The 13204-nt window shown below is 43.4% G+C and overlaps 2 protein-coding genes across 5 annotated transcripts in view; both read left to right on the top strand.

Annotated features, from left to right (window-relative positions):
* The window catches only part of LOC109921859 (sodium channel protein type 4 subunit alpha-like), a 1322739-nt gene that overhangs the window by 894942 nt on the left and 414593 nt on the right, over nucleotides 1-13204 (top strand). The gene's annotated exons all lie outside the window — the stretch shown is intronic.
* xylb (xylulokinase homolog (H. influenzae)) overlaps nucleotides 5437-13204 on the top strand; it is a 254231-nt gene continuing 246463 nt past the window's right edge. For all 4 annotated transcript variants that reach the window (XM_048612391.1, XM_048612384.1, XM_048612400.1 and 1 more), the window contains exons 1-2: nucleotides 5437-5510; nucleotides 8542-8624. In XM_048612391.1, the coding sequence (XP_048468348.1) occupies nucleotides 5454-5510; nucleotides 8542-8624 (140 nt within the window). In that variant the 5' untranslated portion in view covers nucleotides 5437-5453. The remainder of the gene's footprint in view (nucleotides 5511-8541; nucleotides 8625-13204) is intronic.

Genomic DNA, 13204 nt, shown 5'->3' with positions numbered 1-13204 from the left:
AGAGGGATATGGGCCAAATGCTGGCAAATGGGACTAGATTAATTTAGGATATCTGGTCGGCATAGATGAGTTGGACCAAAGGGTCTGTTTCCATGCTCAATACCTCTATGACTCTATTTATGAGAGGTCTTGCCACTGTGGCACCGGAATGTCTGCTTCAGAAGCAGTGGGTTAGCATCATTGAGGTCTTGGAGTTTTTAAATTGGATAAAAAAAAAAGCATGGTGGAATCAGGCTCACACAGACCCAGGGTTTTAGTTCTGCTTCCCGTGGGATTTAGAGTTGGCTGTTGAAGCTGATAGATATAGCGCGTGCATGCGTGCGCTCTCTCTCTCTTTCTGATGCAGCAAAAGGTTTGAGTTCTCTCTCTACTGCAAGATTGTTTGTTTTAGTATTTCTTTCTCCAGGACTGGAAGGGAGATAGCGCTGAGGAAAATCCGTTTTGCTAAATTTGCCTTTGCCAAAAGTGTTTTTATGGGGTACTGCTATATTGGAACAGTTGATGATTAGTAGTTAAATATTATTTTATTAAATATTTCAGTAATGAAAGTTATGCTTTTTTTTTTGGTTGTATTTCAACTGTTGTAAGAATAAAATGTTTTGCTTACAGCCTAGTAGGGGACCCACTGAATCACATCTGGAACACAGCGGCTTACATTTAGCTTTGACCCTAACTTTTTAGTTTATTTAAAGATATCTTCTTGATATATTATGAGGGAGTTTAGTCCAGTTCATAACAAACTGGGGAGTCTTGATGGCATCAAAATCTCTAATTCCAGGTTGGGTTTAGGCTTAATGTTCTTAAAGACAGTGAGTGGCAAGTGTTGGTATTTCTCTTTTTGAGTGTTGCATTTGCTTTGTTTAAATAGAGTCTGCCACGTGAATATTTTCAAACAGTATTTTGATAGAGAAGAAAAGGAGAATGTGTTACTTGAACAACTGTGAGTGAAGAACCAAATCCAGATGATTTTGAATTTGATATTCCTCAAACTAAATTGAACAAGGAAGTTCTCAAAAATCAGGATAAACAGTTGAGTTATCTTCCAGAAGAAAATCAAAATAACTTGAAAGTTATTACAAGGGAAGGCGATGGCCTAGTGATATTATTGCTAGGCTATTAATCCAGGGATCCAGGTTCAAATCCTGCCACAGCAGATGTTGGAATTTGAATTCAATTTTAAAAAATCTGGCATTAAGAATCTACTGATCACCATGAAATCATTGTGGAAAAAAAACCCATCTGGTTCACTAATGTCCTTCAGGGAAGGAAATCTGCCGTCCTCACCTGGTCTGGCCCACATGCGAGTCCAGACACACAACATTGTGCTTGACTCTCAACTGCCCTCTGTAATGGCCTAGCAAGCCATTCAGTTGTACCAATCGCTACAAAGTCTCAAAGAAATGAAACCGGACGGATCACCTGGCATCGACCCAGGCACCGGAAAAGACACCAGCAGAAACAGCCCTGTCGACCCTGCAAGGTCCTCCTCACTAATACTCGGGGTAGTGCCAAAATTGGGAGAGCTGTCTCAGATTAGTTCATCAACAGCCTGACATAGCCATACTCATGGAATGATACCTCACAGACAATGTTCCAGATACCACCATCACCATCCCTGGATATGTCCTATCTCACCAGCAGAGGTGACGGCACAGTGGTATACAATTGGGAGGGAGTTGCTCTGGGTGTCCTTAACATTGACTCCAGACTCCATGAACTCTTAAGGTTTCAGGTTGAATATGGGCAAGGAAACCTCCTGCTGATTACCACATACCGTCCTCCCTCAGTACTCCTCTATGTTGAGCAATACTTAGAGGAAGCACTGAGGATGGCAAGGGCACAAAATGTACTCTGGGTGAGGGATTTCAATTGTCCACCACCAAGAGTGGCTTGGCAGCACTACTGATCAAGCTGGTCGGGTCCTAAAGGACATAGCTGCTAGACTGAGTCTGCAGCAGCTGGTGAGGAAACCAACAAGAGGGAAAATACTTGACCTCATCCTTACCAATCTGCCAGCTGCAAATGCATTTGTCCATGACAATATCAGTAAGAGCGAACACTGCACAGTCCTTGTGGAGATGGAAGTACCGTCTTCACATAATCTCCATTGTGTTGTGTTGCACTATCACTGTGTTAAATGGGACAGACTTCGAACAGATCTAGCAACGCAATACTAGACATCCATGAAGTGCTGTGGGCAATCAACAGCAGCAGAATTGTACACCAGCACAATCCGTGACCTCAGGGCCCAGCATATCCCCCACTCAACCATTACCAATGAAGCCAGGGTATCAACCCTGGTTCAATGGAATGTGCAGAAGGACAAGCCAGGAACAGCACGAGGCATACCTGAAGATGAGGTGTCAACCTGGTGAAGCCACCAAACAGGGCAACTTGCATGCCAAACAGCATAAGCAGCAAGTGATAAAGCTAAACGTTCCCACAACCAACAGATAAGATCTAAGCTCTGCAGTCCTGCCACATCCAGTCATGAATGGTGCTGAACGATTAAACAACTCACCAGAGAAGGAGGCTTCACAAATACCCCCTTCCTCAACAATGGAAGAGTCCGCACATCAGTATAAAAGATAAGGCTGAAGCTTTTGCAATAATTTTCAGCTAGAAGTGCTGAGTGGATGAACCATTCTTGGCCTCCTCTAGTGGTGCCCAGCATTACAGGTATCAGTCTTCAGCCAATTTGTTTCACTCCACATGACATCAAGAAACAGTTGGAGGCATTGGATACTGCAAAGGCTACAGGCCCTGACAACATTCTGGCAATATTACTGAAGGCTTGTGCTCCACACGTGCCACTCCCCTAGCCAAGCTGTTCCATTACCATTACAACACTGGCATCTACCCGACATTGTGGAAAATTGCCTAATTATGTCCTGTACATAAAAAGCAGGACAATCCAATCTGGCCAATTACCACTCCTGATCATCAGTAAAGTGATGGAAGGTGTCATAAACAGTGCTTTCAAGCAGCACCTGCTCAGCAATAACCTGCTCAGTGAATCCCAGTCTGAGTTCCACCAGGGCGCTCAGCTCCTGACCTCATTCCAGCCTTGGTTCAAACATGGATAAAAGAGCTGAATCCCAGAGGTGAGGCCAGAGTGATAGCCCTTGACATCAAGGCTGTATTTGATCAAGTGTAGCATCAAGGAGGAAACAATGGGAATCCGGGCAAACTCTCTGATGGTGAGAGTCATACAGGAAGATGGTCGTGGTTGTTGAAGGTCTCAGCTCCAGGACTTCTCTGCATGAGTTTAACACAGTAGTGTCCTAGGCCCAACCATCTTCAGCTGCTTCATCAATGACCTTCCTTCCATCATAAAGTCAGAAGTGGAGATGTTTGCTGTTGAGTGCATAATGTTCAGCACCATTTGTGTCTCCTCAGATACTGAAGCAGTCCACGTTCAAATACAACAAAATCTGGACAATATCCAGGCTTGAGCTGACAAATGCCAAGTAACATTCGCACCACACAAATGCTAGGCTATCACCATCACCAAAAATACAGAACATTGATTAGGCCACTTTCAGAATACTGTGTTCAATTCTGGTCACGCTGCTAATAGGAAGGATGTTGTTAAACCTGAAAGGATACAGAAAAGATTTACAAGGATTTTGCCAGGGTTGAAGGGTTTGAGCAATAGGGAGAGGCTGAATAGACTGGGGCTATTTTCCCTGGAGCATTGGAGGCTGAGGAGTGACCTTATAGAGATTTATAAAATCATAAGGGGCTTGGATAGGGTAAATAGCCAAAGTCTTTTCCCCAGGGAGTCCAAAACTAGAGGGTGTAGCTTTAAGATAACAGGGTGTAGAGCTGGATGAACACAGCAGGCCAAGCAGCATCAGAGGAGCAGGAAGGCTGACGTTTTGGGCCTACACCTTTCTTCAGAAATGGGGGAGGGGAAGGGGTGTACAGGAGAGGTCCTTTGCAGGTCTGGGAGAGGGAGGATCTGAGCTGGGGTAGGCTTGATTGTAGTGCCAGGAGATGCCGGCGCATTGCTGTGAGTGTGTGTTTCAGGAGTCGCAGGGAGAAACGCTTCTGAAGGATCTCAATGTTCTGAATGTAGACATTGTCACGGCTGGGGCCAAATTGGGAAGGCCTGAATGTGGACTGTAATCCATTGGGGATGATCTGGTTCCGAAGGCAGGTACTAAGAAAGGTGATCTGGCAGTAGTACCTGGTTTGCTTCAGGACATGGTCGAGCGGTTTCAAGGCCGAAGAGATTACGAGAAAGTTACAGTGGTAGAGAGATCCACTGAGGTTTTTCCGGAGGGAGAAGGGTAACTTCTTCAGGGTAGGCATCCTTAGAAGAGGCTTCGCCGTGGGGTTAAAATTGTTTCAGACATAGTAGGAACTGCAGATGCTGGAGAATCTGAGTTAACAAGGTGTAGAGCTGGATGAACACAGCAGGCCAAGCAGCACAGAGGAGCAGGAAGGCTGACGTTTCGGGCCTAGACCCTTCTTCAGAAATGGGGGAGGGGAAGGGTGTAGCTTTAAGGTGAGAGGGAAAGATTTAAAAAGGACCTTCAGGGCAACATTTTCATGCAAAGAGTGGCGCATGTCTGGAATGAGCTGCCAGAAGAAACGGTGAAGGCTGATACAGTTACAACATTTAAAAGGCATCTTGATGGGTATATGAATAAGAAGGGTTTAGAGGGATATGGGCCAAATGGGATGAATTGGACCAAAGGATCTGTTTCCGTGCTGTACATCTCTATGACTCCAAGAGACAATGTAACCACTGCCCCTTGACAGTAAATAGTGCTACAGCATCACTGAATCCTTCACTATCAACATCCTGGGGATTCACCAGAAACTCAACTGGACTCACCACATAAACACAGTGGCTACAAGAGCAGGTTAGAGGCTACGAATACTGGGGTGAGTAATTCACCTCCTGACTGCCCAAAGCCTGTCCACCACCTATAAGGCACAAGTCGGGAGCACAATGGAATACTCCCCATTTGCCTGGATGGGTGCAGCTCCAACAGTGCTCGGGAAGCAGTGGACGGTGGGTGATGTAGTAGCCAGCCTGCCAATTTAACAAGCACGCGCTGTGCGGACCGTTGCTTCTAACTGCCGCAGCGCGTGAAGATGTTCCTCCACACGCTTCCGCAACTCGCCACAGTGCGCACCCTCACCCCCACGATCTTGGCTCTGCCCTTCCCCCGGCCCGAGAGCCCACTTGCCGCCGTATCCCGCCCTTCCCCAGTGCTTTCCCCAGTGCTTTCCTCAGCCCCGCCCAATTACGTCGCTGGCCCCACCTACTCACCGATCCCCGAACGGCGCTCTCCGTCAGACCCGCCCTCGAACCGAGATAGCCCGGCTTACTTCCAACGGTCACCCCGCCCTCTCACGTGGTCCAACGCGCACAGCCCCGCCCACTTCGTCGCTGGGTCCGCCCGTAGCCCTTAGCACCGCCCCATTCCCTCACGGAGATGGCTGCTGCTGCTAACGCTGGCTGCTACCTGGGCGTCGATTTGAGCACCCAACAGGTGAGCGATGTTCCGAGCGGAGGCGGGGATCCCAGAGCGTCTCCCTGCTTATTGCTTCATTTAGCTGTCAGATAGTGGGGAATCCCTCCGCACGCTTTTCATGATTCATCCCGAGGCAGTGGTCAGGGAATGGAAGAGGAGCAAATTGCGCAGATGCTGGAATCTGTACTGAAAGCAAAAAGAATGCTGCAGATCACAACAGGTTAGGCAACATCCATGGAGAGAAAGCAAGCCAACGTTTCGGGTCTAGATGACTCTTCATAGAATCTCTACAGTGTGGAAACAGGCCATTGAGCCCATCAAGTCACCACTGACTCTCCGAAGAGCGACACTCAGACCGACCACCCTACCTTATCCCTGTAACTATGCATTCCCCGTGGCCAATTCACCTAACCTTCACACTCCTGGACGCTATGGGCAATTTGTCATGGTCAACCCACCTAACCTGCACATCTTTGAACTGTGGGAGGAAACCAGAGTACCTGGAGGAAGCCCACTCAGATGCAGGGAGACTGTACCAATGAACGTCCACACAGTCACCCAAGGGTGGAATTGAACCTGGGTTCCTAGTGCTGTCAGGCAGCAGTGCTAAGTTACTGAGCCACCTTGCTGCCCCTACTGTCCCTCTCCACACTTCATGTCTGGTCTGATGAAGAGTCATCTGGACTCCCAATATTAGCTTGCTTTCTCTCGATGGATGCTGCCTGACCTGCTGTGATCTCCAATATTCTTTTGTTTTCAGGTCAGGGAATGGAAGTTAATTTGTGGGGTGTGGGCAGAGGTACTTTCATTGGGGGTGAATGTTTTTTTTCAGGTTGTGGTTTCAGATAATTTTAGGTTTGACGTGGAGGTTTGCGATGATGTGGTGTTTCTATTTAGGATGGAGGTTAAGATGATTTTGAGATGTTTGGGATATGCTGTTTGGAGGGTGAGAAGCATGTTTGAGGGTAAGGTGCTTTAGGTTTGCAATATGTATCTTAGCTTTACATTTTAGATTGAGATACCAGCTGAATAATTTTATATGGCGAGTGCCATCAAGTTGATCCTGTTATGCAACCACTGTGACTCATTCATTCTTTTATTAGCCTTATCAATCACCAATAAAACAGACAAATCTCTAATGATTTATGATCCTATGAAGTAGTGAGAGCTAAATATAATTGTATTGAATCATTATAGTCACATACATTCAATACAAAATACAATGAAAAGTTCATACTGTCACCATGCATCAACACCATTCTCATTAATTTAAAATAAAATTTAAAAACATTTAAAGAAAGTCCAACTTTTCCTTCTGCGCTACTACAGTCCCATTCCGAGCTACACCAGCCCATGCCATGCCACCGCCTGAGTCCTGCGCTGGGCTTCACCAGCCCACTCCAACCCGCAGTCAGAGTCCCGCTCTGGGTTTCACCAGCCCATTCCATGTCACCGCTCGAGTCCCGCTCCTGGTTTCGCTAGCCCACTTCACTCCCTGTAGGGACCTTACAAAAGCTTTCTGAAAATCTAAACATGCACATCCATCAATTGTCCTTCATCAATTTAGTTAGTAATTTGTGAAAGTCAATTTTCCATTTAAAAAAGTACGCTGATTATGCCCAATCACATTTTTATTGAAGGATCCATTTATAACATCCTTTATGACAACACTTTCTTAGTGAGATAACAAAGTGTGGAGCTGGAGGAACACAGCAGGCCAGGCAGCATCAGAGGAGCAGGAAAGTTGATGTTTTGGATCGGGACCCTTCTTCAGAAATTTCTGAAGATGTTGCTTGGCCTGCTGTGTTCCTCCAGCTCCACACTTTGTTATCTCTGACTCCAGCATCTGCAGTTCTTGCTATCTCAGTATTTTATTAGTGGGGATGTTTAGCCTACATCGGGTTCGACCATATCCCTCTTTAAATGATTTTGTTTTGAAGTTTGCAATCACTTTTAATTGAAACTTTTTCTTAAATTCAACACAGCTATTTACTAACTATGCATTGCCCTCAAAAGAAAACTTTTCTCTGAAACTTTAATATAAACCCAATTTGACACTGTACTTTGATCCCAACTGTCACATGCAATCACCGGCAATGGACTGAGTCCAGCATGTTATGGGCAGAGTCTTTGTGAACCAAAATCTCATAAAATGTTTTACTCCCCTTTGTTTCCACTACTTTGACATCATGATGCAAATTTTGAAAAATGCCTACACATTTTTGCATAAGTATTACGGTAATGTTTACGCTATGGCATCATTTGAGAAAGAAGGTGAAATGTGTGTACAACGTTAAGTCAAAAATGCCTCAACTGCAACTTTTGAGTGTCCATTGAATTGCTTCAGCTGTGCTCACCTTGCTTCAAAACGCTTGTTGTTTCAGAAATGTTTAAGGAAAACAATGCCTGCGTAAGCATTATTGAAAATGAGAAAAATAAAAACTGAAAGAACTGCGGATGCTAGAAATCAAGATTGAAGATTATTGAAATTGAGATCCAGGCATTGCATCAATCAAATTATGCTATGATCCTGCTGATACATAATATGTGTCAGTACCAAAGCATTAGAACATATTTAGCAAATCTGCCAGAATTATATTTCTGTCTGTCTGTCTGTCTCTGCTCCATGTCCCTGCACCTGTGTAGATCATTCCCTGACATAACTTACTACAGGCTATTTAGGATGTAGCCAGTGATAAGCCTTTGTTATGCCCTATGCAATGATATTTTGTCCCCATAACACCAAGATTGCATTAAAGTACTTATGTTATCTCTATATTATGAAATAAAGGATGCAATTCTAAAGGGGTTACAAAAGCAGAGAGCACTAGATGATATATCAACCCAAAGCATTGAGCGTGGCAGAAAGCAGTTAATATAAAATACTGGTTCAAATTCAATTAAATATTGCATTCAGTTATATATTTTAATCTGGAAGTTTTTCATTTTAGTCATTTGGGACATGTTATAAAGGATATTATTCGTCATCTACAATTCTGTTCTTTTGGACACAAATTTCCACTAGCAAACAAATGTTCTTCTGTTTCAGATGAAAGCCATGGCCATTGACAATAATCTGAATGTGATCCATGAGACCAATGTAAAGTTTGATGAGGATTTGCCAGAATTTAGGTAAGAAAACTTTTAAACATGCTCTTGTGTTTTGTATAATGAGGTTAGTTGGAGGGGCAGGGACATGGAGCAGAGACAGACAGACAGAAATATAATTCTGGTAGATTTGCTAAATATGTTCTAATGCTTTGGTACTGACACATGTTGTCACATATTGTCATTATAAGCTATTATTAAAGAAACTATAGCAAGATATTTAGATAAGTTCAAGCAATCAGGCAGAGTCAACATAATTTTGTGAAAGAAAAAACATGTTTGACCTATCAGTGGAATTCTTTAAGGAGGTAACATGTGGATAAAGGGAAACCAATGGATATACAACACTTAGATTTCCAGAAGGCATATGATAAAGTGCTACATCAAAGGTTATTGCAGAAAATAAAAGCTCATGGTGTAGGAGGTAGCATATTGACACAGATGATAACAATAAACAGAGTATGCATGAATGAGTCTTTTCAGGTTGGCAACAAATAATGAACAGTGTATCTCAAGCATCTGTTTATGTAAATGAAAGGACAATGATATGGTTGCCAAATTTCCTGATGACACAAGGATAGGTAGGAAAGTAAGTCGGGCAGAAGATACAAGGAGGTTTGCAAAAGATATAGTCAGGTTAAGTGAATGGGCAAAGATCTGGGAAGTGAAGTATAATGTGGGAAAATGTCAAAGTCTCCATTTCAGCAGGAAGAATACAAAAGAATCATATTTTTTTCAAATGGTGAGAGATTGTAGAGCTCTGCAATGCCGAAGAATCTGGGTATCCTTGTGCAAGAATCGCGGAAGGTTAATGTGCAGGTACAGCAAGTGAGGAAAGCTAATAGAATGTGACCATTTATTATGAGGGGATTTAAATACAAAAGTAGTGAGGTTATATAGGACACTGGTAACACTAGTGCACAATATTGGTTACTGTATTTTAAGGAAGATTTACTTTTCATTCATGGGATGAAGGCATTGTTGGCTGAGCCAGCATTTATTGCCCCAGAGGGCAGTTAAGAGTCAACCACATTGCTGTGGGTCTGGGGTCACGTGTAGACCAGACAAGGTAAGGATGGCAGTTTCCATCCCTAAGGGACATTAGTGAACCAGATGGGTTTTTCCAACAATCGGCAATGGATTGATGATCATCATTAGACCAGATTAATTTCAAATTTGTAAACAAGTCAAATTCCACCATCTGCTATGGCAGGATTCGAACCTGGCTCCCCCAGAACATTACTGGGGTCTCTGGATTAATAGTCTAACAATAATACCACTAGGCCATTGCCTACCCCTAATGAAACTAACTATAACTAAATTTGCAGATGGCATTAAAATAGATGAAGAAGTAAGTTATGCTGGAGAAATAAATTTATAAATGGAGATGGATGGTTTAGGTGAATGGGCCAAAGTTTGGCAGATGGTGTTTAAATGGACAAGTGTGAGGTTGAAACTTCAAAGGCTTCAGTGCAGAGGGATCTGGGTGTCTTTGTGCATGAATGCAGAAAACTGATATGCACATACAGTAGGATAATAAGGAAGACACAAGAATTTTGGCATTTAATGTTAAAGGAATAGAGCATAAAAGTGGGGAAGTGTTGCTGCGAATGTACAAGGCATTAATGAGACCATACCTGGAGTATTGTGTCCAATTTTTGTCCCTTTACTTGAGAAGGTGTGGAGTTGCATTGGAACTCTGAAGGAGTTCACAGGCGGTTCCCTAGATTGATTCCAGAAATGAGGCCATAGTGTCATAAAGTCATAAAGCATGGAAAACAGACCCTTCAATCCAACGTGTCCTTGCTGACCAGGTTTTCCAAACTAAACTAGACCCATTTGGCCCATATCCCTCTGAACCTTTCCTATTCATGTACCCGTCCACATGTCTTTTAAATGTTGTAATTGAACCTGCGTCTACCCTTTCCTCTGGCAGTTCATTCCATATATGCCCCAACCTGTGAAAAGTTACCCGTCAGGTCCCTTTTAAATCTTTCCCCTCTCACTTAAACCATGTTGGGGGAGCCCATAGCACAAGGTGGCACAAGATGGCTGCCTGTGGATTTTAAGTTGGCATAAATATGGCGGATAAGATTTTTAGCTGCAGTAACTGAATTAGCTTGCCGAGTTCAAAATGATAGTGAGATTGTAAGTTAGGGCAATGGCGGCTTTGAGGAGAAGATAAACACAAGGTAACAGAACATATAATCTTGCAAATTAAATATAGGAAGTTCTGTACAAACTCACAGCGGCAGATATTGATAAGAGGCAATCTGATAAGAGATGTTTGAGAACAGACCGTCTGAAGTTTGTAGTTCAGCAAGAATTAAAAGAAAATATGATCCCACAATAACAGTTTTTTAAAATGTTAGTTGTTACATCCAGGGATCAAGGGGGTAAGGACAGAGATATTGTGTAAAAACCTTAGGAATTCAGACAAGATTCTTGAGCTGGGAAAGTGATTAAGTTTCAGTCTTATTAATGGAATTTGAATAGATGCTGTTTTATTAAGTAAAATAGAATAGAAATATTTAAAATAGGGACAGTAAATTTCATCTTAGAAGCAATTTCCAGTTTAAAACACACTTACAGACAAGCATACGAATAGAAGGAGTTATAACTGCAGCCATGACATAGAAGGGCAGTGTTTATTTGACAACAAGATCAGCTGGAACAGAAGCTGCTCACAACTTGTTGGCTCAAGATTAGGTGTAATCATATAACTTTATATATAAAACTAACCTTAGATTAGAACTGCTATTATGAATCTTATAGTAATTAGTAGGAATTAGCATCTTTTTGTATCTCCTGTGATTAGGATAATAGAAAATATAAGATGAGTGACAGAATTTGATGGGGATAGCAATGAATACAATCAATAACATAATTGGAATAGTCCTCAGAGATAAACAAGGCTGGCAAATGTCTGAGAAACATTATAACCGTTAACTTTGGAATGTACATTAATGGAGTATGTTGTAGATCTCAAGGCCTGATGATCGGGATGTCTGGGGAACCTATAATGCTACGAGGGAGGGAATTCCAGGATTTTGATCCAGCGACAGTGAAGGAACAGCAAAATATTTCCAAATCAGGATGATGAGTGGCTTGGAGGGGAACTTGAAGGTGGTTGTGTTCCCTTGTATCTGCTACCTTTGTCCTTCTAGATGGAAGTGGTCATGGGTTTGGAAGGTGCTGTCTGAGGCTCTCTGGTGAATTTGTGCAGTGCGTCTTGTAGATAGTACACGCTGCTGCTACTGAGCGTCGGTAGTGGAGGGAGTGGATGCTTGTGGATGTAGTGCCAATCAAGCGGGCTGCTACGTCCTGGATAGTGTCAAGCTTCTTGAGTGTTGTTGGGGCTGCACTCATCCAGGCAAGTGGGGAGTATTCCATCACACTCCTGACTTGTGCCTTGTAGATGGTGGACAGGCTTTGAGGAGTCAGGAGATAAGTTACTCCTCGCAGTATTCCTAGCATCTGACCTGCTGTTGTAGCCATTATGTTTATGTGGTGAGTCCAGTTGAGTCCCTGGTTAATGATAATCCCCAGGATGTTGATAGTGAGAAATTCAGTGATGGTAACACTGTTGAATGTCAAGGGGCACTGCTTAGATTGTCTCTTAATGGTTATGGTCATAGCCTGGCATTTGTGTGGTGCGAATGTTACTTGCCACTTGTCAGCCCAAGCCTGGATATTGTCCAGATCTTGTTGTATTTGAATATGAGGTTGCAGACATGCTCGCCGACCTGGTGGGCTTCGTTGCAAATGTTTCGTCACCCTGTTAGGTAACATCGTCAGTGCACCTGCAGTGAAGCGTCGGTGTTTTGTCCCGCTTGTTATTTATATGCCTCAGTTTGGTGGAATTATTACTTCCAGTTTTGTTTCTCAGTGGTTTGTACACAGTCTAATTCAATGTATTTGTTGATGGAGTTCCGATTGGAATAGCAGGCCTCCAGGAATTCCCTGGCGTGTCTCTGTTTGACATGCACGATTATCAATGTGTTGCCTGAGTCAAAATTCGTGTCCCTCGTTGTCCGTGTGTAGTGAGACTTATTTGAATATGGATTGCTTCAGTACCTGAGGAGACACAAATGGTGCTGAACATTATGCACTCATCAGCAAATGTCCCCACTTCTGACCTTATGATGGAGGGAAGGTTGTTGAAGCTGCTAAAGATGTTTGGGCCTAGGACAGTACCCTGAGGAACTCCTGCAGAGATGTCTTGGAGCTGACATGACTGCCCTCCAACAACCATGACCATCTTCCTACGTATCAGGTATGACTAACCACTGGAGCTGTCCATCATTGACCGTGTATTCACAGGATTGGATGTGTAGGTCAGAAGGTTTGAGATAAGCATTGATGTTAATGTTGCATGTAACCATTGTAACACGGTATGAATAAATATCCTGTACTTGATCGGGAAATGTAATGTGTTACTGACCTCTGATCTGAGCTGTGTTTAAGAGTGCAACAGGGCCCCATGTGAGCCAGATCCAGAGATGTCTCTGGCCTCTCCCACACATGTGGTAAGAGAGTTCTGAATGAAGGTTGCTTGTGCTGCTGAACACAGAATTGGAGACTCCTCTTTGACATTGCTTCAC

Source organism: Rhincodon typus, chromosome 2, assembly GCF_021869965.1.
Source record: "Rhincodon typus isolate 14 chromosome 2, sRhiTyp1.1, whole genome shotgun sequence".
Taxonomy (NCBI): domain Eukaryota; kingdom Metazoa; phylum Chordata; class Chondrichthyes; order Orectolobiformes; family Rhincodontidae; genus Rhincodon; species Rhincodon typus.
Note: the sequence above shows the minus strand (reverse complement) of the source record. Positions and strands in the feature narration are given on the sequence as shown.